At 26.8% G+C, this 25,043-nt stretch overlaps 9 protein-coding genes across 9 annotated transcripts; all 9 read right to left on the reverse strand.

The window, feature by feature from the left end:
• Positions 1-1,766: 1,766 nt before the first annotated feature.
• Positions 1,767-2,269, reverse strand: OCT59_021001 (uncharacterized protein; the record flags this gene model as incomplete). The annotated part of the gene is made up of 2 exons (XM_066149556.1): positions 1,767-1,785; positions 1,866-2,269. The coding sequence occupies 2 exons, from the start codon at positions 2,267-2,269 to the stop codon at positions 1,767-1,769; spliced, it is 423 nt and encodes a 140-aa protein (XP_065990449.1).
• An 871-nt stretch (positions 2,270-3,140) lies between these two features.
• Positions 3,141-4,808, reverse strand: OCT59_021002 (uncharacterized protein; the record flags this gene model as incomplete). The annotated part of the gene is made up of 2 exons (XM_066149557.1): positions 3,141-4,476; positions 4,555-4,808. The coding sequence occupies 2 exons, from the start codon at positions 4,806-4,808 to the stop codon at positions 3,219-3,221; spliced, it is 1,512 nt and encodes a 503-aa protein (XP_065990450.1). The 3' UTR covers positions 3,141-3,218.
• Positions 4,809-5,170: 362 nt separating this feature from the next.
• On the reverse strand, positions 5,171-6,966 carry OCT59_021003 (uncharacterized protein; the record flags this gene model as incomplete). The annotated part of the gene is made up of 2 exons (XM_066149558.1): positions 5,171-6,632; positions 6,704-6,966. The coding sequence occupies 2 exons, from the start codon at positions 6,964-6,966 to the stop codon at positions 5,171-5,173; spliced, it is 1,725 nt and encodes a 574-aa protein (XP_065990451.1).
• A 1,721-nt stretch (positions 6,967-8,687) lies between these two features.
• Positions 8,688-9,191, reverse strand: OCT59_021004 (uncharacterized protein; the record flags this gene model as incomplete). The annotated part of the gene is made up of 1 exon (XM_025331440.1): positions 8,688-9,191. The coding sequence occupies one exon, from the start codon at positions 9,189-9,191 to the stop codon at positions 8,688-8,690; it is 504 nt and encodes a 167-aa protein (XP_025187869.1).
• A 954-nt stretch (positions 9,192-10,145) lies between these two features.
• Positions 10,146-11,498, reverse strand: OCT59_021005 (uncharacterized protein; the record flags this gene model as incomplete). Its single annotated transcript, XM_066149559.1, has 6 exons — positions 10,146-10,309; positions 10,397-10,727; positions 10,819-10,988; positions 11,064-11,127; positions 11,201-11,371; positions 11,496-11,498. The coding sequence occupies 6 exons, from the start codon at positions 11,496-11,498 to the stop codon at positions 10,146-10,148; spliced, it is 903 nt and encodes a 300-aa protein (XP_065990452.1).
• Positions 11,499-13,862: 2,364 nt separating this feature from the next.
• On the reverse strand, positions 13,863-15,342 carry OCT59_021006 (uncharacterized protein; the record flags this gene model as incomplete). The annotated part of the gene is made up of 2 exons (XM_066149560.1): positions 13,863-15,024; positions 15,095-15,342. The coding sequence occupies 2 exons, from the start codon at positions 15,340-15,342 to the stop codon at positions 13,863-13,865; spliced, it is 1,410 nt and encodes a 469-aa protein (XP_065990453.1).
• Positions 15,343-17,241: 1,899 nt separating this feature from the next.
• Positions 17,242-18,852, reverse strand: OCT59_021007 (uncharacterized protein; the record flags this gene model as incomplete). The annotated part of the gene is made up of 2 exons (XM_066149561.1): positions 17,242-18,510; positions 18,605-18,852. 2 exons carry the CDS (start codon positions 18,850-18,852, stop codon positions 17,343-17,345), a joined length of 1,416 nt encoding a protein of 471 aa, XP_065990454.1. The 3' UTR covers positions 17,242-17,342.
• A 691-nt stretch (positions 18,853-19,543) lies between these two features.
• Positions 19,544-21,114, reverse strand: OCT59_021008 (uncharacterized protein; the record flags this gene model as incomplete). Its single annotated transcript, XM_066149563.1, has 2 exons — positions 19,544-20,779; positions 20,867-21,114. 2 exons carry the CDS (start codon positions 21,112-21,114, stop codon positions 19,630-19,632), a joined length of 1,398 nt encoding a protein of 465 aa, XP_065990455.1. The 3' UTR covers positions 19,544-19,629.
• Positions 21,115-21,972: 858 nt separating this feature from the next.
• On the reverse strand, positions 21,973-23,541 carry OCT59_021009 (uncharacterized protein). Its single transcript, XM_066149564.1, has 2 exons — positions 23,268-23,541; positions 21,973-23,200 (listed from the first exon to the last, which is right to left on the reverse strand). Exons 1-2 carry the CDS (start codon positions 23,513-23,515, stop codon positions 22,057-22,059), a joined length of 1,392 nt encoding a protein of 463 aa, XP_065990456.1. The 5' UTR covers positions 23,516-23,541; the 3' UTR covers positions 21,973-22,056.
• Positions 23,542-25,043: the final 1,502 nt, after the last annotated feature.

A 25,043-nucleotide genomic window follows, 5' to 3' on the forward strand; every position in this document is an offset into this window, starting at 1 on the left:
TGCAATAAAAGGTTGATTAAATACAAATTGAGATTAAAGCATTAATATAAATAATATAAATTATGTTAACTTGTCCATAGCATTTAATATTTTTTGGAAAAAAAAAAAAAAAATATTTCGAAATTAAAAATTTTTCGTCTGGTTTTCGTTATTTAAATCAAAGATTGTGAAAAGTTAAATCTATTTACAGTAAATAAATTTTACAGTACCTAAAAAAAATACTAATTATTATGTATTATCTAAAATAATATTGTAAAATATTGGATAATTTAATATATACTCAAGTTTCATCGAAAGTGAGAAGAATAATAATATAACCTTACGGACACGGAAAGCTTTCGCATAATACAAAAAAAAATAGTTTTAATAATAATAAATTTATAATTTCCTAAATTATATTTGTTAATTTTACACTGAAGTTATATAAGTGATTTGATTATAATTTTACAAACTCCAATTACATATTTTATATGTGCGTATATTATTGAAACCGAGGCAAAAACCTAAATATCCACGTGACTGCCATTATTTTTTTTTTAATATAATAATGACCTATTTGAATTATTGAACTTTATCAAAGTGTATAAAAATATGATTTTTATTTTTTTAGTAAGACTCTTTTTATTATAATCTAATTGTGATTTATTTATTTAAATAGAATGTTGTAGACATGAACCCCGAGATTAATCGAATAATTTCAGAACTTAATGATGTTAATATAACTATTTTTAAATCAATTTTTTTTTTAACAAATTTTGTTTTTTTAACGAATTTTATTTTTTTTAATAAATTTTGTTTTTTCTAAAAAAAAATTTTTTATTTGTAAGTGCCATGTTCCGAACTATATAATATGTTCCAAACTATAAAAATAAAACTGAAACTGAAGGAACGAGGGGTATGCAACTTCTCCAGACAGAACTTTTTATGATGGGATGTGCCGATGTGCATACTAACTTATTATAAAATATATACAAGTTTCGGACTTCCAGCTTCTCTGGTATAGAATTCTGAATGGTAAGCTAGTTTTCTTTGGATAGGTTAGAATAAACTTTAAGAGACGTACTAACATTTCTTTTTATTGTTTCGTAGTTTTCTGGTATAACATTTAGAGGATAGGGTTTTTGGAAGAGAGCTCGCCATTAGCTTTAGGAAACAAACTTTTGTTTCCTTTTTTTTAATTTTTTATGATTCTGCTTTTGACACATTTATAATGTGGTATATCAATTTTTTAGGGGAAGCTTTCGCTTTGAACAACGTATTATTTTTTTATTCGAGAAAACATTTTACTAATATTTACTTTTTACTTTTTGTAGGTTCTGGTTTGGATTTCTGGTAGTAAGTTATGATACTTCTATCCTTCTTTTTAGAAAATGTTCATTAACGTTAATATTTGAGAATCAGTCTTCCGGGCTTTGATCTACCCAGCGTACTTAGCCTAAAAAACGCATTGTTATTAAGTTCCTTAGGATACTTATGAAAATTGAAACGGAGGGGTTTGATACCAGTGAGGGAAAAAAGTCACTCATGTAATTTTTAGTGACATTCTAACTACCCAAAATATTGTACTCACGTGATCTATTTGCTGGCATTATGCCGTTAAATGTGGAGTTTTTGCATTAAGAGTGACAAAGTATTTGACGAATAATATGTGACAAATTATATTATAATAATTTTATTTATATTAATGAAAGACCAATCTTATACTAATTAAATTTCATAGTAAAGTTATTATAAAAAAAATATAGTATTTGTACCAATTGCACTTTTTAGAACTCAGTTGTTGATCTAAATATTATAAGATATATATTAATTTAATAAATAGAAATTTATGTTTTCAAAAATTTGAAAAATTTAACATATTTTACCTAATTTGGTCAAGTTCATCTGTTTCAGTAAACTTCGCAAGCCCTGGGTCCATTTTAAGAATTAATTCATCCTTCCAAAGCAGTCTATAACTATTAAACCAAAATAGGAGAAAAGAATCAACACCTTCATAAATTTCAGATTTAATGAGTTCTGGTTCTTCACTGTTAATGAGTTGTTTAAGAATTATGTGTTTTGGAATCTCAAGATATTCATGATTCTCATTTATAAAGGATAATAATGTAAAGGAACTACAATGTTTTCTGAGCTCTATGTTAATATTTTTATTGAATTTAATATGAAATTTCTTATCATCTAAGAAATCGTGGTAATAAGAACTTTGAAATCGGTATTGATGGAACTGATGCTTTTTAATAATGCTATTACGAATTTTTGCAAAAAACATTTTGATTCTGATCAGTTATGAAAAAGTAAGATTTGGAATGCAAAAAAGTAACAATATAGTTTTTTTAAATAAATGGGCTAATAATAATGACTCGAAAATGACTTAAAAAAAATGATAATTTTAGAAAAATCCAATAAATTATGTAATTAATTGTGGCTTTAAATTAGATAAAGAAAAAATTTTTTTAACCAAATCAATTAATCCTAAAATTTTCTTACATAATTAGAATATTTTATTATTTCCTAAAACCAAGAAATAAACAAACCATAAAATTTTTTATTTATTATAGATGTTTATGTGCTGTATTTATATTGGTTAACTAAATACCGTACAATATCATATTATCGTACAGCTAATGCAGGGCATGCGTCGCTGTATTTATTACATTTTCTTTTATATTCTTATTACCAGAAATTAATTCCACTTGGTAATTATTATATATAGTAGTATTAGTGTATTACATATTAAAAACTATTAAACTTTATCATATACAAATCTATAAGTATACATTATATCAGCAATAATCCTTTAAATATATTTGAATTTTTTTTCTTTTTTACGTAACAGGTAACAATATACAAATTTTAATGTCCAAAAATGGGTATAGTATGTTCATTAAATGTCATTATGATACTTATGATACTCATTTTCAACATCCCGTCGATGATTACAAATTATGTTAGCTTGTTACTGTATACAATTAAAAGCAAAAGTTCTTTATATTAATCGATTTGTATAAATAAATGAATCAATATAGATGTGTATGACGGTTTGCTTATGAGATATCAAGTGCATTCTTCACACAAATATTAATAACAATTTAGACATTATTCAATAATCTAAGAGAATTTAAAATGTTAATATTAAATTCTTAATTTAAATCAACATAAAGAATAACTATATGTTTATTGAAAGAACCCGTTTACATAAATAATAATGATTAAAATGATCAAACAAAGGAAAATTTCTTAGTAATTTGAAATACTTCAAATTCTTCTACAGAAAATTTATCATCACTATTTCTGATCGGTTTATCATATGAAGCTTTTTTGCAAATACTATTTTTAAAACCATCTTTTCCACGCAAAATAAGATCACTCTCTCCAAATGATGGACCGCGACTAGCGTGGTTAGATATGGCAAAATTTGTATCCCTTACACGACTCAAAACATTATGATTCTCGACACTTTTATTTTTATCAAAAGAGAATATAAAACTATCGTAAGCAGCTGTATATTTACCACCAGTTTTCCATTCAATTGGATTATATCCTCCAAGAATTTCGTTACTGCCCCTCACTTTAATAATAGTTACAGTGCGAGCTTGATTTTCGCAGGCTTTACGAAATTTATTGCTATTGTATGCGTTATGAGATCCATGAAAAATTAATTTAAATTCATATGAAGCATTAAGATCTAATCCATTAATCCATCTCAAGATTAATCTAGCATGTTCTAATGTAATAATGTTTGAAACAATATTTGTAATATTGGCTGACCCAAATATCCGTGGTTTAATATTCGGAATATTACTTGTACTTGTCGACTGAGTTTCAATCTTTTCAAATGTCTGAACTTCGGGTTCAATCTCTTTAGTCTCCTCCGGTTCTGGTTGATCAGTTGGTTTATGATCGTGATCCAAAAAAAGTTTTATTAAATCAATAAATAATGCCTCGGGTAGAATTTCTCTATAAGGAAATACATTATCTAAAAATTCTTTTGAACTAAAATTATCGAACTTAATTAAAGGAATACATTGTTGTAAAGTATTTTTTAATGTATTAAAATCATCCTCAGAAAAGCTTTCAGGATCAGAAGGAAGTCCTGGATTTTGATCGAGTCCCCATTTAAGAACATGATTCCAAATTTGAACTTCATTCGTTTTAAGATTATTATTTTGAATAAGAGAAATCAAAATATTTTCCGGAATCGAAGAAAAATTATTTGAATTGAATATCTTATCTGGTTTATTTGTTATAAGATCGTTACAATAATTTTGAAGTTCTAATAAGGAATTATTTTCTAAACTTGTTTGAAATAACAAGCTAAAATTTTTTACTATCCAAGATGTATGTTTTCGAATTAAAAAGGATTGTAAATGATTTACCAATTCTTGAAGGTCAAATTCGCTAGCAGCAACCAAGGTTTTAAAGAAAACTGAAAAATTAGTATATTCATCAGAAAAAAGTTTTCCACCATAAATATACCTAAAAAAAAATTATTTTTTTCAGTAATTGTTATAATTTAAAATACTATTTATTTCATTATTTTGAATTCTTTATTACCTTAAAATTATTTGAAAAATTTCAGGTAAAACATCTGATAATTTAATATGTGTCAAAGTTCCATGACTTTTATTTTTATCAGATAAAATTTTACGAAAATAAGGAGAACGATAATTTAATATATTCATATGAGCACGAAATATTTTTACGTATGGGTCACTACCAACTTCAATTGTTACATCATAAAATTCATCGTCATCTAAAAGTTCAAGCAAATTTTGTGATAATTTTGGTAAAAATTTATTATCATCCATTATACCGTATAAACGGATGATACTTTTTGTTTTTCTTTTTAAAAAAAAAAGAACGAATGCTTTGAATTAAACTTAATTTGTTATTATTTATATTCACATGCCAGTCACATGCGCAGATATGTTATTTATTGGCGTCATGCCGATCGATTATTCGATTACACAATTGCGGCCATTAAGAAATCAGCTTACTTTTTAAATAACGCTTATAATTTTATTTATTTATTATAAATAATAAAATATTGACATAATATATTATAATATATAGTATACAGTAAATGTTTAAAAATATAAAAATATATGAATTATTCAAATATCAAAAAATAATATTTTTTGTTTAAAATGATATTATAAAATTATTAAATTTAAGTTAATTTTATAATTTCAAATACTTCATATTCTTCTATAGAAAATTCTTTTTCAGTTTCTCTGATTGGTTTTTCATAAGAAGTTTGTTTACAATAACTTTGATCATAAAAATCTTTTCCCCACATAACGAGGTCCTCACAAAAGTATGCGGCGGTAGAAGGAGTATTAAGTGTAGGGCATTTTTTATCTATTACCCGACTTAAAATGTAATTAATATTATTTTTATCACATTTAAAAGAGAATATAAAATTATTTTTGATATCCTCATCATCATCATCATCGTCGTCATAATAATAATAATCATCATCATCCTCGTCAGGGTCCCATTTAATCGGATTATATCCTCCAAGGATTTCATTTGTATCCTTTACTTTCATAATTGTTACGGTACGGGGCTGGTCGTCACAGATTTCATGAAATTTATTAGTCGAAAATCCATCGCGAGTTCCACGAAGAATTAATTTGAATTCATATGTAGAATTTTGGTTATTGGAAATATCTTTTCTATCAATCCATTTTGAAATTAAATCAGCTTGCTGGGGTGTAATAATGTTTGAGTCAACCTCTATACAAGTTTTTGATGTACTTTTACGGGTTACCGATTTATAATCACTTGACTCAATATCATTACAAGTTACTGATTTATCATCTGATCCAATACTTTTACAAGTTTCTGGGTCATTACTTAACTCAATTTGGTTACAATTTTCTGAATTTCCATTTGATCCACTTGATTCAATATTTTTGTAGGTTTCTGACTCACTGTTTGACTCAATTTGATTACAAGTTTTTGTCGACTCTATATTTTTGTAGTTTTCTGATTTACTACCACTCGATTCAATATTTTTACATGGTTCCGATTTACCATATGGCTCATTATTATAACAAGTTTCTGATTTAACATAGGTATTTAACAAATTCGTTAATAAATCTTCGGGAAGAATATTTCTATAAGGAAAAACATTATCCATAAACTCTTTAGAAGATAAGCTACAGAACCCAATAAAAGGAATAAATTGTTGTAACGTGTCTTTTAAAGTAACAAAATGGTCCTTTGAAAAGTCTGCAGGATTACAAGGTAGTCCAGGATTTCGAGAAAATCCCCATTTAAGCACATAATTCCATATTTGCATTTGACTCATTTTAAGATTACTATTTTGTATCATTGAAATCAATATTTTTTCTGGAATTGAAGAAAGATCTAACATGTTAAATATCTTATCTGAATCGAATAAACTGGCGCATAACCTTTGTAGTTCTAGGAACGAATCACTTTCAAAACTCGTTCGGCATATTAAATCAAAATTATTTTTTATCCAACTCTCAGTATTTTCAATCAGAAAGAATTGTATATGGGAGATTAATTCCTGTAGATCTAATTTATCGGCAGTAATCAAAATATCAACAATACTTGAAATATCAAATTCCTTTAAAGAAAGAGTTCCTCCATAAATATATCTAAGATAAAAAAAATAAATATTTATAAACATATAAATCTCAATAATAATAATTTATATAATATTTCTTACCTTAAAATTATTTGAAACGTATCAGCTTGAATAGTTGGAATTGAAATGCGTGCAAAATTCTCGTCGTCTTTCTTTTTATTTTTTGATAACAATCTTCTCAAATAGGGAGAACGATAATTTAATATAACCATATGAGCACGGAATGTTTTTGGTTCCCCTAAATTACTTCCAGCTTCAACGTTAACATCACAATATTCATTGTCATTCAAAATTTCAAGTAAACTTTGGGATAATTTTGTTAATAAATTATTATTATCCATCATTATTAAAATTCGGATTTTAGTAAAATTGTAATATTTTTTTTTTTTGGTTTGGAATGCTTGTTGTTCTAACGATGACCTTATGTGTATATATATAAGAAACTAGGTTATTGCGAATAATTGTAGTAATATTTAGTTGATATGAATGTTAATCATTTTTAATTGTTGAATGATTTTAGGCGTTAAAGAAAATTGTTATTGTTAACATTAAATCTTTGTAATTGTTGTTGATCATAATAAAAAAAATATATTTTTTGACTGCGGAACATGAAAGATAGTTGCTAAAAATAGTTTAAATAAAATCAAATGACCTTCTCTTAATATCTCATAATAACACAAATACGTAAGTTCAATTAATATTGGTTGACAAAAGATTTAATCTTAACCATACATGGTTAACGAGATTTATCAACATTCTAAGAATTTCTATACAAGTTGATAGTATAATTAAAAGTTTATAAAAGGTTCTATTACCAAAATCTGCGGACAAAGAGATTTTGAAATTCATTAAATAAATTTATCATGTGGTAATACATGTTCCATGTCATTTCTACTTTATAATTTTTTCTATTTTACTTTATTTTATTATTTTATATTAAAAAGTAATTATTGGTACTAAATCCTTTTATTAGTTTTATCATCACCAAATCACAATAATGTAATCCGTTGCATAAAAGTAAAATAATGAATTCTTTTTTTAATTTGAGATATTTTGTACTCTTTACAAAATATAATTGATAACCTGATTTTATTAACAGTGCTATAAATAAAAAAATCGGATACTCTCCAATAATTTCGTTACTTTCTTATACATTAATAAATAGTTATTGTTCAGTCGATTAGGAATATGCGGGATTTTACTTCCTAATGATCTCAGTTATTGATTGGATGGGGATTGGGGGATACCGGTCTTCGATTTTTCCCCATCCAATAACTATTTATTATGATGCGAATTCCCATATACAGTAAGCAAAATGCTTTATTCAAAAAGATACTTAGTAGCCATAAAAGAATACGTTTTGTGAAGTATAAGTCTGGAAAAAAAATATAAAACCAAAATTTACGATTTTATTAGTTGACGACCACGTGAGTGGACGGAGAAACACTCGTGACCACAAATTATTCAGAAATATATTTTCCTTCGCTTCTCTTCAGACAATTATTTTACACCCATTTGCTAATTATTAGTGCACGTGTTTACATTACATGTTCGATTGCGTATCATCTGAAAAAATTTTTTTGTCATTTTTTCATTACAATTTTTTTTAACAATAGAATTGGAATTTGTTCCATAAATTAAAGTACCTTTTTAATTAATTCATCAAATATCAATGACGAAGTTCCAAAATTTCTGAATATAAATCAATATTTGATTTAATTCTATTTGTAAATTGTATTAAAAAATTCTACTCGTATATTAGAATTTCCGTACAACTTTTCCACCATTCAAAATACTCTGGCACATGACTTTATAATATGATATCATTTAGTACATACGATATACTATAAATATATTTACAGCAAATAACTTCAGTTTATTTTTATTAATTTTGTTAAAAGTACATTATAGGTAAAATTATAGATATTTGTATATACTCGCTATACGCAACTTAGCCCATGATTACTAAAGAAAATAAGCTTTTACCAGTACAATTAAAAAGAAAATAAATATTAAATAAATAAATAATGAAATCTGCCATTACTTCAAATTCATAATAAATTATTTAATAATACAAATTCTGATCTGCGACAGGATACGAATCTTCTACAGCGCTAATAATAGAATTCATTTCAGTCATTTGACCATAAGTTGCATATGCACATCCGTAGGCATCAAATGATTGATCTGGTGAATTGTTCGGATTTCCGACAACAACTGCAATACAGTAATCTGTAGGGAAATTTACTGGCGTCGGAACTTGTACATTTACATTAATCTGTTGTCCACTCGTATCTTGAAAATTTTGAATATAAAGGGGAACTAGGGGAGCTTGGTTAGTATCAGAAAACATAATTACAAGTTGAGTATTTGAGGTAATATCATTATTTAGTGTTCCGGAGATGCTAAAGCTACCAAAGCTTCCAGCAGCGAGAGGGTCAGGTGCAATTGTTACATTAAGTGGAAGTAGTGTTGACGTTTCCGGACATTGATTAAATATAGTAGCTCTTGTATTCACCGTAAAAAGCGTAGTCAATAAAATAATTACAAAAATAAAACTTTGGTTCATGATTCTTTGTGAAGATGACTTAATAAATATTTAAAAGTTTTTTTTTTTAATTGTTGGATAGAATATACTTAATTATCGGATAACAGTTATTTGCCTTTTTATAAGAAAAAAAAAATCCCCCAAAATTCATATTTCTTTTTTAATAAAAAATCGGGATGACCAATTCCTAATTCAATCAGTAAAAGAAAATTTGCGTAAATTTTAAATTAATTAAATTAGTTTGATCATCAACAAATGATCATGTTGTGTCATGATTTTCACGGCTTCCGATAAATGATTATCCTTTAAAATAGCACAAAATTATAACATTAATTCTTACAACATGCGACTTTATAATTCTGTCTAGTTCTTGCTTTTCAATTTCAAAAATGGAAAGTTGTATATTTGAATGTATAATATCCAGTTTTATATTAATTCTAATATGGGTACCATACATCCATGCATCGAAAAAAAATCTAATAAAAGTAAATTCTATATTCATATTCTGAGTCTAATAAAATAATTACCAATTAATATTAAAGCTTAAGATTATTTTAATAACGATATTTATTACATTATTCGAATTTATGAATTTTTTTAACGGGAAAATGAAGAAATACTGTAAATGATAAAACAGATCACGTGTACTACGGGAGTAGTATCAGTAGTACCGCTGTGAAATAATGAAATTTCTAGGAACAATCCAATTTAACGGAATTTGACAAGTTACTAACATTAAATATTCAAATTTCTAGGAAAACACGGGGAAAAATAATTAGCAATACATGTGACTTTTGGACTTCTGACGATCGTTATACCTAAGAGTAATCACGTGAGTGTAATATGTATTTTAAACAGAATTAATTCTGTATTTATAGTATTTTTAATTAAATTTGTCCAATATTTATTTAATATCAAAATTCAAAAGAGGAAAAAAAAAAGAAAAAATGAAATAGAAATAAATATAAAATAAATTTAATAATTTGACAAATCACAATCCGAAAATCCGTCTTCATTTTTTAATTCTTCAGTTAATTCATTTACTTGAAAATTAAAATTGATTTCAGGATTTACATCATTAAGTTCTGAAATTACTTGATTAATCTCAGGTCTTTCATCCGGTTCATTTTTCCAACATTCTATTTAAATAAATAAATCAAAATTAGATTACAATAAAAAAGAGTCTTAAAAAAAATAAAAAATTATAGCCATATTTTTGTACTTACTTTGATAAAGTTCAATAAATTTAACATTTGTGTTTGGAATAGATTTTTCTCGTACACCGTTAAGAATGGCTAAAGTGATAGCAATATAATCTTTTCTCGTTTCAAAATTGAAAGGTGACGAACAACTCGTTAATTGCCAGAATAATACTCCTAGACTATATATGTCTGATTTTTTAGTTAAATTATACGGAATTTCTGGATCAAGTATTTGTGGATCCATATAAGGAATTACGCCGTATGCTTTAGTATCGCAAGCTGATCCTTGTAAACATGAGCGTCCAAAATCAGTTATTTTTATTGTGTGCTGATGTACTAAGATATTATTGGGATGCTAAATAAAGAAATATTTAATATTTATATAAAAATAATTATAAAATAAGTGTCCGCTCGAAAAGTGGTTGATAAATAACTATAAGACTTACAAGATCTCGATGTATAATTTCATTATCATGTAAACATAAGACTCCACTCGCAATTTCTTTAGCAAATTTCAATTGACTTTCCCATTTAATAGTTGTAGCATTTTCCATTAAATATTTTCCTAATGTTCCACTATCCGCATATTCAAGAACAAGCGAATAATTCGTTTCATCTAAAAGAATAAGAAGGTACGTAAGCGCAAATAGCATTATGATATATTTATACATTTTTTTGCATAATTATTTACCTTTTATAATTCCACAGAATTTAATTATATTTGGATGAAAATCAACCATTTTCATTAAATTAATCTAGAAAATGAATAAAGAATTTTGAGTTTGCAAATTTTATAAAATAATAAAAAAATTTGTAATTTGTGCAAACCTCATTTATAATTTCTTTTTCCGTAGAAATCTTGTCAAATTTCTTAATCGCAAATTTTGATTGAGTGTTTTTCCAATACGCAGCATGAACCGAAGCAAACTCTCCAGAACAAATCACAGGAAGAACCTTAAAGTCATGTGATTCATAATTACGACATTCTTCGAGACGCAGCTGTAACAAGGAAGTTTTAATTGTCAAACAAAAAGATACTATTTCTGTACATACTTTTTTCTTTACACAGCACTATTCTTAAATAAGGAAAGGAATAAAGAATATGCTGTGTAAAAAAAAAAACCATTCTAAATTTTCCAAATTTAGATTTCTTGTGTAACTTGTTCGTGGCTTTTTTGACGGAATTTTTAAAATAACCAGGATTTTGATTAATCAGAACGATATCGTAGTATAAGCACACAACGAAATAGGTTTAAAAAGAGAGAAAGGAATTTAAGAAGTTTATTGCTTTTATTTTGGTTTGTTTAGGAAGCTAGAATTTTTTTATTAGTTATTTCGAGAATAATAAGACGCAAAATGCCCTCTTTTCTTTTTACGACTGTTTTTCTTTGTGTTTCGGCTAATAACTGATGCTATTTTGAGTTTTTTATTAGTAGGAGGTGTCTTTAGAGTTTCTCACTTTCTTCTGATTTTTGGAGAAATTCCGTCCTTAGGAGAGAGGAAACCCTTGGGAGAAAGAAAGTGAATATACCAAAATCAAAAGCAGCATGTAGATGAATGTTTATTAGAAATTGGGCTGAAAAATCAGGTTTTTTTTCTATTAGGCGTATGACCAAAAATATCATATCACCTGACTTCAGATTCAGCCAAGGATCACGGGACAAAGATTAATTGTTTTACGAAAACATCAACCAAATATTGATCAACTCCAAATTGATATTCGTTGGATAAGTAAATAGCAGTAATAGCTATTTCACTAGATATCATTGATTATCATGGTGGAACGTATATAATTTTGTTTAATTTAAAATCGAATAGATTTTAGCAACGTTGATATTACAGCTTTAAGAATTGTAATAGAATTTTTTTATTATAATTTGTTTTCCTGTCCCGAGTTTTACGATAATTCTTAAATGCCTAGACCGATCTATAACTTATGAAATGATATATTGCCCTATAAAAAATAAATGTCCAGAAAATGTCTACGAAAATGTCCGGAAATTGTCCAGAATAAATCTGGCATGTCCAGAAATTGTCCGGAAAATGTCTATTTTCTGCTACAAATTTGATACCTAAAATTTTGACATATCCGGACTTTGTCCAGAATATATCCAGAATTTGTCCAGTATAAAATTTTGGACAAATTCCGGACGGATAAACCTGGACAAATTCCGGACATAGTAAAAATTCAGATAATTTGAGCTGGACAAATTCCGGACATGAAAAAATTCTGGACAAATTCTGGACGCTACTTCCAAAAAAAGGATAAATTAATTTTGTAGAAAAATGCAAAAAGCACAAGACTGACATTCATAACCTTCTTTGTCATACTAATTAAATTTGCTGAGCAGGCAAAAATACTATATATCTATGATATAAAACTTTAAGTTAAAAGCAATTATAATGATGGTCACCTGTTGATCATCTTTTTGTGCCAAATTTTATGAAAAAATATTTCAGGTCAATTTCCGGACAAATTCTGGACAAAATGAGTGTCCGGAAACGAGTGTGTTTTCGGAACAATTTCTGGACATGGTACCTGGCATTTTCTGGACATTTTCCGGACAATTATTTAGACAAATTTTCCGGACAATTTCTGGACAATTTCCGGACACTTATTTTTTATAGGGATTAAAGACCAACTTTTTAATGATTATTGCTGTAAGAATTTTTGTTACCGTTCTATTATTACATAATTGGTTTTAACTATCATATAAATGTCATAATTTTGAGTTGTCTTGCAAAGAAATTTCATATTCTCCTTTAATAACTAATATAAATATACTGGTTAGTTGTATGATATTCGAATATTTTATCCGCTGGTTCATAAGAAGTAATATCAGTATAACAATTTTAAAGTTCTCAAAATTCATAGATATGATCCAAATCAAGAATTTAGTTCCGTCCAGCTTTGTTTGTTTAAATCAAAGAAAATTGTAAATGATTAATCAATTAAGTTATGATATCTGCAATATCATAATTCTTCACGATAAATAAACCGTTTACTTCAAACAACTTTTACATAATGGTCCAATAGTACGTAATATTTATTTATCACCAATTATTAAACATCATTATAATTTAATTAAAAAACTAGTAAGTTTTACAGGAACTTTACTAATATACTTTACAGTCGTTACATCTTACGAAAAAAAAAATTCCAAGTTTTGCAAAAATTAAGTTAACTAATTAAATATTATAATTTGAACATGTTTTTCCTTAACTTACACTAATTGTAGTGCGTGTTTTAGGTAACGTTATTTAGTACAAATTCAATTTTGATGGCGATGCCGGACAAAATAGTCGTATAAAGATGAACGAATAAATATATAATTTTCTGTTATTGAGCTTATAATATTAAGATATAAAATGCTATGAAACAATTTCACAATTAAAAGGAGAAAATCAATTCACTTTATTCATTTTTCGAAATTTTGAAAAAACTTAACATACAAAGAAGTAATAAAAATACATTTATAATTAATAAATATTAAATACTAATTATTTTTGTAATTTGGAATACTTCAATTTCTTCTACAGAAAAATTGTCTCCAGTTTCTCTGATTGGTTTTTCATAATCACGTTTTACACAATAACTACTACCAAAAAAATTGTTTCCATACAAAACAAGGTCATCATTACCAAAGTATGGACCATAATTATACTCATTCCATATAGCATAATTTCCATTCACTACACGACTTAAAATATAATTTTCAATACTATCACTATTTTCAAAGGAGAATATAAAACTATCTCTAGTGCTGCCATAACCTCTAGCAGATTTCCATTCAATTGGATTATATCCTCCAAGAATTTTGTCACTATCTTTCACTTTAACGATCGTTATAGTACGAGATTGATTATCACAGATTTCATGAAATTTATTAGCGGAAAACCCATCACGAGATCCACGAAGCATCAATTTGAATTCATACAAAGCAATTAAATCGTCTGTGATATCTAATCTATCAATCCATTTTGAAATTAATTCAACATGTTGAAATGTAATAATTTTTGAATCGATTGTTTCAAAATTATTACGGGGTTTTGATTTACCACTTAGTTTGCTATTAGGATGTAAGTTTAAAAAAGATTTCAATAAATCCATGTATAATTCTTTTGGTAAAATTTTTTTAAAAGGTAATACTTTATCAGAAAACTCTTGAGAAGTTAAATTATAAAATCTAACAAAAGGAATACATTGTTGTAACGTATTTTTTAATAAATTAAAATCATTTTTTGAAAAATTTGTAAGATGAGAAGGAAGTTCGGGATTTTGAGCAAATCCCCATTTAAGTACATGTTCCCAAACCTGAATTTCTTTCATCTGAAGATTATCATTTTGAACAAGCGAAATCAAAACTTTTTCCGGAATTAAAGAGAAATTAAGAGATTTGAATAACTCTACTGGTTTCTTTGATATAAGATTATTACAATATTTTTGAAGTTCCAAGAAAGAATCATTTTCAAAACTTGTTTGATATACCAGATTAAAATTTTGTTCTATCCAGCTTGTTTTGTTTTTAACCAAGAAGGATTGCAAATAGTTGTTCAATTCCTGAAGGCTTAATTCGTTAGCAGTAACCAAAATTTTGAAGATATCAGAAATGTCATATTCTTCCAAAGTAAGTTTTCCTCCATAAATATACCTACGTATGTATGAAAAATTTTAATCGCTCGGTTTACGGTATTTATCTTATAATTTAATTTTTTTCTTACCTTAAAATTATCTGAAAAATTTCAGGTGAAATATTAGGTAATTTGATATGTACCAAAGTTCCATCATTTTTCTTTTTATTTGTTGATAAAATTCTTCGTAAATAAGGAGAACGATAATTTAATATAACCATATGAGCTTTAAATATTTTTACGTTAGGGTCATTACCAACTTCAATAGTAATATCATAATATTCCTCGTCATCCAAAATCTCAAGCAAATGTTGTGATAATTTTGGTAAAAACTCCATTATAAGTGAATTTATTAGAAAAAAAAAAATTTTTTTTTTAATCCTAATTTGTAAAATGTTCAGCCATTATATATTATTTATGGGATCGTCAATTAGTGCGACTAAAAAAATATAAAATTGGAAATAATTCATATTTTCCTGAACAAATATTTTTCTTTTTTTTTACTCAAATCACAATCATTTTTGATGATTATCAATCAATAAATACAAAACAAGGTCAGAATTACCAAATGTTGGATCGCAACTCTGATGATACCATATAGCTCTATTTTCATCCACTACACGACTTAAAACATAATTTTCAGTGATATCACTGCTTTCAAAGGAGAATATAAAAATATGTTTGGTGCTACTATAACCACCACTAACGTATTTCTATTCAATCGGGGCGTATCCTCCAAGAATTTTGTCACTACCTTTCAATTTTACAATTGTTATAGTACGAGGTTGGTTATCACAAATTTCATGAAATTTATTAACGGCAAACCCATCACGAGATCCACGAAGCATCAATTTGAATTCATACAAGGAGGTAAATCGTCTGTGATATCTAATTTACCAATCCATCTTGAAATTAATTCAACATGTTGAAATGTAATAATTTTAGAATCGATTGTTTCAAAATTATTACGAGGTTTAGATTTACCACTTAGTTTGCTATTAGGATGTAAATTTAAAAAGATTTCAATAAATCCATGTATAATTCTTTTGGTAAAATTTTTTAAAAGGTAATACTTTATCAGAAAATTCTTTGGAAGTTACATATAAAATCTAACAAAAGGAATACACTTTTGCAACGTATTTTTTAATAAATTGAAATCATTTTTTGATACTAAATTTGTAGAATCAGAAGCCGAGGAAGTTCGGGATTTTGAGCAAATCCCCATTTAAGTACATGTTCCCAAACATAAGATTATCATTTTGAACAATCGAAATCAAAACTTTTTCCGGAATTAAAGAGAAATTAAGCGATTTGAATATCTTACCTGGTTTCTTTGATATAAGATTACTATTACAGCATGTTTGAAGTTCCAAGAAAGAATCATTTTCAAAACTTGTTTAATATACTAGGTTAAAATTTTGTTCTATCCAACTTGCATTGTTTTTAACCAAAAAGGATTGTAAATAGTTGTTCAATTCTTGAAGGCTTAATTCGTTAGCAGTAACAAAAATTTTGAAGATATCGGAAAATCATATCTTCTAAAGTAAGTTTTCCCCATAAATATATCTAAGATAAAAACGTACGTATGAATAATTTTAATCGCTCGGTTTACGGTATTTATCTTTTAATTTAATTTTTTTCTTACCTTAAAATTATCTGAAAAATTTCAGGTGATATATAGGTAATTTGATATGTAATAAAGTTCCATCATTTTCCTTTTTAAAATTCTTCATGAATAAGGAGAACGATAATTTAATATAACCATATGAGGTTTAAATATTTTTACGTTAGGGTCATTACCAACTAACTTCAATAGTAATATCATAATATTCGTCGTCATCCAAAATCTCAAGAAGATTTTGTGATAATTTTGGTAAAAACTCCATTATAATTTATAAGTGAATTTATTAGAAAAAAATATTTTTTTTTAATCAAATATTCAGCCATTCAGTATATATTATTTGCGGGATCGCTATCTAGTGCACGTGCCAATTACAACTTGGCAGGTTATTAAACTCATAAATTTAGAAAAGCTAATATATATTTTTTTAACTTCAGTTACACATAGTGTGCACGTTTTAGGTAACGCTTAATTGATAGCAGGGAAAATAGTTGTTTGGAGATGAAATGAATTTTCTTTTTTACTCTTCTATGATGCTTACCAACCAATGAATACATTCAATCCACTTAGAATATACGTAATTGAAACATAAAAAAAATGAATCAGCTTCACAATTAAAGAAATGTAATTGGATTCATTTTATTATTTCTCGACATTTTGAAAGGACTTAAATACAAAATATACAAAAGTAACTAAATACATATATAAAATATAACACTAATTTTTTATAATTTGAAATATTTCATATTCTTCAACAGAAAACGTATCTTCAGTTTTTCTGATTTTTTTTTCATAAGTACCTTTTCTACAATAACTTTCATTATAAAAATCGTTTCCATACAAAGCAAAGTCATAACTGCCAAAATATGGACCGTAATAGCAACCATTCCATATGGCGCAATTTTCATTCGCTACACGACTTAAAATATAATTATCAATACTATCACAATTTTCAAAGGAGAATATAAAACTCTCTTTGGTTTTACTATAACCATTAATAACATCACTCCATCCAACTGGATTGTATCCTCCAAGAATTTTGTCACTGTCTTTCACTTTAACAATTATTATAATACGAGGTTGGTTATCGCAGATTTCATGAAATTTACTAGCCGCAAACCCATCACGAGATCCACGAAGCATTAATTTAAATTCATATGAAGAAGCTAAATAGTCCGTAATATTTAATTTATCAATCCATTTTGAAATTAATTCAAAATGTTGAATTGTGATAATTTTTGAATCAATTACTTTTGTATCAATATCGATATTATTACGAGGTTTTGATTTGCTACTTGGTCTACTATAAGGATGTATGCTTAAAAAGGTTTTTAATAAATCCATGTATAATTCCTTTGGTAAAATTTTTTTATAAGGTAATACTTTGTCAGAAAACTCTTGAGAAGTTAAATTATAAAATCTGACAAAAGGAATACATTGTTGTAACGTATTTTTTAATAAATTAAAATCATTTTTTGAAAAATTTGTAGGATCAGAAGGAAGTTCGGGATTTTGAGCAAATCCCCATTTAATTACTTGTTCCCAAACCTGAATTTCTCTCATCTGAAGATTATCATTTTGAACAAGTGAAATCAAAACTTTTTCTGGAATTAAAGAGAAATTAAGCGATTCGAATAAATCTACTGGTTTCTTTGATATAAGATTATTACAATATGCTTGAAGCTCCGAGAAAGAGTCATTTTCAAAACTTGTTTGATATACTAGGTTAAAATTTTGTTCTATCCAGCTTGCATTGTTTTTAATCAAAAAAGATTGTAAATAGTTGTTCAATTCCTGAAGGCTTAATTCGTTAGCAGTAACCAAAATTTTGAAGATATCGGAAATATCATGTCCTTCCAAAGTAAGTTTTCCTCCATAAATATATCTAAAATAAAAAAAACGTATATGTATGAAAAATTTTCATCGCTCGGCTTACGGTATTTATTTTATCGTTATAAATTTTAAATTAATTTTCTTACCTTAAAATTATCTGAAAAATTTCAGGTGAAATATTAGGTAATTTGATATGTACCAAAGTTCCATCATTTGTCTTTTTATTTGTTGACAAAATTCTTTGCAGATAAGGAGAACGATAACTTATTATAACCATATGGGCTTTAAATATTTTTACGTTAGGGTCATTACCAACTTCAATATTAATATCATAATATTCATCGTCATCTAAAATTTCAAGCAAATTTTGTGATAATTTTGGTAAAAATTCCATTATAAATGATTTTTAATATTAAATAAAAAAAAAGAAAAAATTTTTTTTTTCTGATTTGTGAAATGGTTCAACCTTATATATTATTTGCGGGATCGTCAATTAGTGCACGTGCCTATTACGACTTGGAAAAAAAAATGCGAAAACGAAAACTCATAGTTAAATACATAAATTGGGAAAACTTCATATTTTTCCTGAACAGATATTTTTTTTCTCAATATCATAATCATCCGTCTTTGATGATTACCAACCAATAAATTAAGATACCTGTAAAAAAAGTCGATCCGTTTTTATATCCCATTTTTTCTCCGTAAAAGGTTCCGGAATTAATAACCTTATATCACGGAATTTATTGAATTATTTACATATTCCGTAAATGGATCCGTGAAAGGCTCATTTTACGGAGTTTTTACAGAAATAACGAATAAAATTTTTTATAGGGATAATTATGCTATTGATCAGTATTTTATTTTGCAAGGTCGTTGAAATGTAGATCTTATTGCTTATTTATTACGATTTACGACTTTGAAAACGAATTTTATAAAAACTGACGATTAGTTCATAAATTTGTGCACATTTTAAATAACGTTAGTATGTTTGAAGACGAAACGAATTTTTTTTAGCTTCTTCTGTGATGATTATCAATCAATGAATACAATCCACTTTAATTAAAAATATAAAGACTTAACAATTAAAAAAAAAGAGGTTCGCTTATTTATTTCTCAAAATTTTGAAAGAACTTAATACATACAAAGAAGGCGCAAAAAATATATATAATATTCAATAATAATTTTTTATAATTTGAAATACTTCATATTCTTCTACAGCAAATACTTCTCCAGTTTCTTTGATTGGTTTTTCATAATCACTTTTTTTACAATAACTTCCATTATAATAATCGTTCCCATACAGGACAAGATCACTACTACCAAAATATGGACCATAATTATGACCACTCCATATAGCATTATTTTCATTCTTTACACGACTTAAAATATGATTTTCAATACAATCGTTATTTTTAAAGGAAAATAAAAAACTATCTTTAGCGTTGCTATAACCACCAGCAGATTTCCATTCAATTGGATTATATCCTCCAAGAATTTTGTCGCTGCCTTTCACTTTAATAATTGTTATAGTACGAGGTTGGTTATCACAAATTTCATGAAATTTACTAACGGAAAACCCATCACGAGATCCACGAAGCATTAATTTGAATTCATATGAAGAAGATAACTTGTCTGTAATATCTAATTTGTCAGTCCATTTTGAAATTAATTCAAAATGTTGAATTGTAATAATTTCTGAATCGATATAATTACGAAGTTTTGATTTGCCACTTGGCCTACTATTAGGATGTAAATTTAAAAAAGTTTTCAATAAATCTATGTATAATTCCTTTGGTAAAAGTTTCTTATAAGGTAATACTTTAGCTGAAAATTCTTTAGAAGTTAAATTATAAAATCTAATAAGAGGAATACATTGTTGTAACGTATTTTTTAATATATTAAACTCATTTTTTGAAAAGTTTGTAGGATCAGGAGGAAGATCGGGATTTTGAGCAAATCCCCATTTAAGCAACTGCTCCCAAACCTGAATTTCTCTCATCCGAAGATCATCATTTTGAATAATTGAAATCAAAACTTTTTCTGGAATTAAGGAGAAATTAAGCGATTTGAATATCTTATCTGGTTTCTTTGATATAAGATTATTACAATAATTTTGAAGTTCCATGAAAGAATCATTTTCAAAACTTGTTTGATACACCAGGTTAAAATTTTGTTCTATCCAGCTTGCATTATTTTTAATCAAAAAGGATTGTAAATAGTTGTTCAATTCCTGAAGACTCAGTTCGTTAGCAGTAATCAAAATTTTGAAGACATAAGAAGTATCATATTCTTCCACAGGAAGTTTTCCTCCATAAATATACCTAAGATAAAAAAACGTATGTATGAAAAATTTTTATCGTTCAACTTAATTTATCTTACATATAATTAATCTTTTCTTATTTTCTTACCTTAAGATTATCTGAAAAATTTCGGGCGAAATATTGGGTAATTTGACATGCATCAAAGTTCCATCATTTTTTTTTTTATTTGTTGACATAATTTTTCGCAAATAAGGAGAACGATAATTTATTATAACCATATGGGCTTTAAATATTTTTACGTTAGGGTCATTGCCAACTTCGATATTGATGTCATAATATTCTTCGTCATCTAAAATTTCGAGTAAATTTTGTGATAATTTCGGATAAAACTTCATTATACTGATTTTATAGTACTTATAATACAAATAAAAAAGAATAAAAAAAAAGAAGAAAAATTTTTTTTTTTTAATCCTAATTTGTGAAATGTCAATCTTATATAAATTCGCAAAGATCGTCGAACCTGCAGATCTTAGTATATTACTATTAGAAAAAAAGTACGTTAACAAATCTTGGATTCACGCAGTTGGCGCAGCGTACTTCTAAATTTCGGTTGAAAGTATTTTTATAAGATCACATATAACTTTATAGGTTGCGCACAAAGTTTTATGGATAACGTGCGCTTTGTGCGTACTATGTGCGTATAAATTTCCAACATTGCTGACAATTAAACACATAAATTTGTAATAATTCCATATTTTTTTTCTTAATTCTTAACTTACACTGGGTTTGCGCGTCTCACTATCGGTAATATTATTAGTTAATGGCGGTAAAATAGTCGTAATGTTTAATTTGTGATTTATCAGTAAATCATAAAATTTTGATTATTAAAGGCGACGATAATTAGTAACTTAGAATCTACCATTTCAGCAGATAGTAATCTTTTTCTATCGAAACAGACATGAAGTCATTACCATTAAATGCGACATTATGAGACGAACCTTACGAGCTATTTTACCCTTCCATGCAATAACTGACGACGACTCGGCGTGTTATCCTTAAATTTTTAAAATCATTGAATCACGTTTTTTTTTGGAAGGAGAATAGTTAAATAACATATTTCATATTACATATAATCAATATTTTATATTTTGTATTGCCGGAACCGCAGATTCAGACTATAAATTATCTATCTTTGCCAGATTTTTACTCATTTTATGGTGATTATGAATTAACAATTATAATTTGATTACTTTCGCTTAGAATATAGTTAAAACTCATTTATTTGTTAATTAAAATATTAAAAGAGATTATAGAATTATCTATTCGATATTAATTATTCATTCATTGCAAATTTGAAATACTTCATATTCTTCTACGGAAAATACTACTCCAGTTTCTCTGATGTCTTTTTCATAAGTGTATTTTATACAGTAACTCCCATCATAAGAATTGTTTCCACATAAAACAAGGTCGGAATTACCAAAATATGGACCATAATTAGGACCATTCCATATAGCATTATTTTCATTCTTCACACGACTTAAAATATGATCTTCAATACTATCACTATTTTTAAAGGAGAATATAAAACTATCTTTAGCGTTGCTATAACCACCAGCAGATTTCCATTCAATTGGATTATATCCTCCAAGAATTTTGTCACTACCTTTCACTTTAACAATTGCTACAGTGCGAGGTTGGTTATCACATATTTCATGAAATTTACTACCGGAAAACCCATCACGAGATCCACGAAGCATTAATTTGAATTCATATGAAGAAGCTAAATCGTCTGTAACATCTAATTTATCAATCCATTTTGAAATTAATTCAAAATGTTGAATTGTAATAATTTCTGAATCAACATAATTACGAGGTTTTGATTTGCCACTTGCCCTGCTATTAGGATGTAAATCTAGAAAAGTTTTCAATAAATCACTATATAATTCCTTTGATAAAATTTTTTTGTAAGGTAATACTCTATCTGAAAATTCTTTGGAAGTTAAATTATAAAATCTAATAAGAGGAATACATTGTTGTAACGTATTTTTTAATATATTAAAATCATTTTTTGAAAAATTTGTAGGATCAGGAGGAAGGTCGGGATTTTGAGCAAATCCCCAATTAAGTACATGTTCCCAAACCTGAATTTCTTTCATCTGAAGTTCATCATTTTGAAGAACTGCAATCAAAACTTTTTCTGGAATTGAAGGAAAATCATGCGATTTGAATATCTTATCTGGTTTCTTTGATATAAGATTATTACAATATTTTTTAAGTTCCATGAAAGAGTCATTTTCAATACTTGTTTGATATACTAGGTCAAAATTTTGTTCTATCCAGGTTGCATTGTTTTTAACCAAAAAGGATTGTAAATAGTAGTTTAATTCTTGAAGGCTTAATTCGTTAGCAGTAACCAAAACTTTGAAGATATCAGAAATATCATATTCTTCCACAGGAAGTTTTCCTCCATAAATATATCTAAGATAAAAAAACGTATGTATTACTCGCTCAACTTATTTATCTATAATTTAATCTTTTCTCTTACCTTAAGATTATCTGAAAAATTTCGGGTGAAATATTAGGTAATTTGATATGCGTCAAAGTTCTATCATTGTTTTCCTTATTTGTTGACAAAATTCTTCGCAAATAAGGAGAACGATAACTTAATATAACCATATGGGCTTTAAATATTTTTATGTTGGGGTCATTACCAACTTCAATAGTGATGTCATAATATTCTTTATCGTCTAAAATTTCGAGTAAATTTTGTGATAATTTCGGTAAAAACTCCATTATAACTGATTTTATTATATTAACAAAAAAAGAAAAAAAAATTGAATGTTAACCTTATAATTTATAAATATTTGCAAGATCGTCGAACCTGTACAACTTGGAAAAAAAAACCGGTAAAAATATTAAAATATGATATGTAATTTACCGGTTTGTTACACGTATCTATTTCGGTTTATTTACTAAATTTTTTCTTTAGGAGTTTCTCTTGTTTTGTTTTTTTTAAGGAAAACGAAATGGAGCAGTAGGTAGGTGAGATGGAGGTATTTTTTTTGTAGAGATCGTTAGAAGTGTTTCTAACGTTCTTGTTTGTCTTTTTTTAGGGAAAGCGAAACGGAATAAAGGCCCATTTCGGTAAGGATAGTGAGGAGGGTTTTTTGTAAAGAGCGTTAGAAATTGTTTCTAGTGTTCTTATTTTTTTTTTTTTTTTTTTTTTAGGAAAAATTTAATGGAACTTTGGAAATAAAGGACCATTTCAGTAGGTAAGGTTAGGTGAAAGTATTTTTTTGTAAAGAATATTAAAAACATTTCTAACGTCCTTGTTTACTTTTAATTGGGGAAAATGAAACAGAACCATTGGAAATAAAGGCCCATTTTGGTAAGTAAAGTGATAGTGAGGGATTTTTGTTGTAAAGAACGTTAAAACGTTTCTAACGTTCTAACGTTCTTGGTTTCTTTTTTTAGGCCATTTCGGTAAGGTGAGGAGATAGGATATTTTTTTTGTGAAGAACACTAGAATGTTAACGTTTCTTTTTTATGTAAGAATGACTCTTCCTTGAACTTGCATTTAGAATTTGGCATATTGTAATTTATTATTAATGTGTTTTTGTTAAATGACATGTATTAACTCTCTTTTCTTTTATTTTTAACTATATTTCGTCCCCGTATTTGATCTTTGGTATGTATTTGATTTTTGGGTACATCACGTTCTTGATCTTTGAATGTAACATGATCTTTATCTTTGGAGTATTGTGGTTTTGACCTTTGGTGTATATCTGATATTATTTTCTTAATTTTTTTGATGTGCATTGTGTTCTTATTCTTTGGGTATATTATGTATTCTCGATCTTTGTCGTATTATATTCTTGATCTTTGGATGCATCACATTCCTGATATTTGGTATGTCTTTATCTTTAAGTAATTATAATAAAATGTCATAAACAGTGAATGGTTGCTTTAGGGTGGCTTTACACTAATCCTAATCTCTGTTCTTACTATTCAAATAGAGCAGCATTACGCAATGTGTACTATTGTATGGTTTCACTATCTTAAAATAAAAATAAAATGATTTATTTTAACAAGAATGTATTTATAAATTTTCAATAAGTAAGATCCATACGTTGTAAGACCATATAAGAGATGAACAAGTAAAGAAAAAAAAGCTATTTAAATGTATATTGCAAGAAAAAATCAAAATTAAAATAAAAAAACTAGAGACAAGATCCGTCATCCGTTTGAATTTTGTGATTTAAAGTTACAAATGAATGTTTGAAAAAAAAAATTTTGAATAAATATTCTTTGAGAATTGATG

This window comes from Rhizophagus irregularis, chromosome 3 (assembly GCF_026210795.1).
Source record: "Rhizophagus irregularis chromosome 3, complete sequence".
NCBI lineage: Eukaryota > Fungi > Glomeromycota > Glomeromycetes > Glomerales > Glomeraceae > Rhizophagus > Rhizophagus irregularis.

Excerpts from the sequence above, each read along its gene's own strand:
- OCT59_021009 (XM_066149564.1), bottom strand. The coding sequence starts at position 23,515 with ATGGAGTTTTTACCGAAATTATCACAAAATTTACTCGAAATTTTAGAC. Across the intron at positions 23,201-23,267 it reads ATTTTTCAGATAATCTTAAG|ATATATTTATGGAGGAAAAC; the intron begins GTAAGAGAAAAG and ends TTTTTATCTTAG.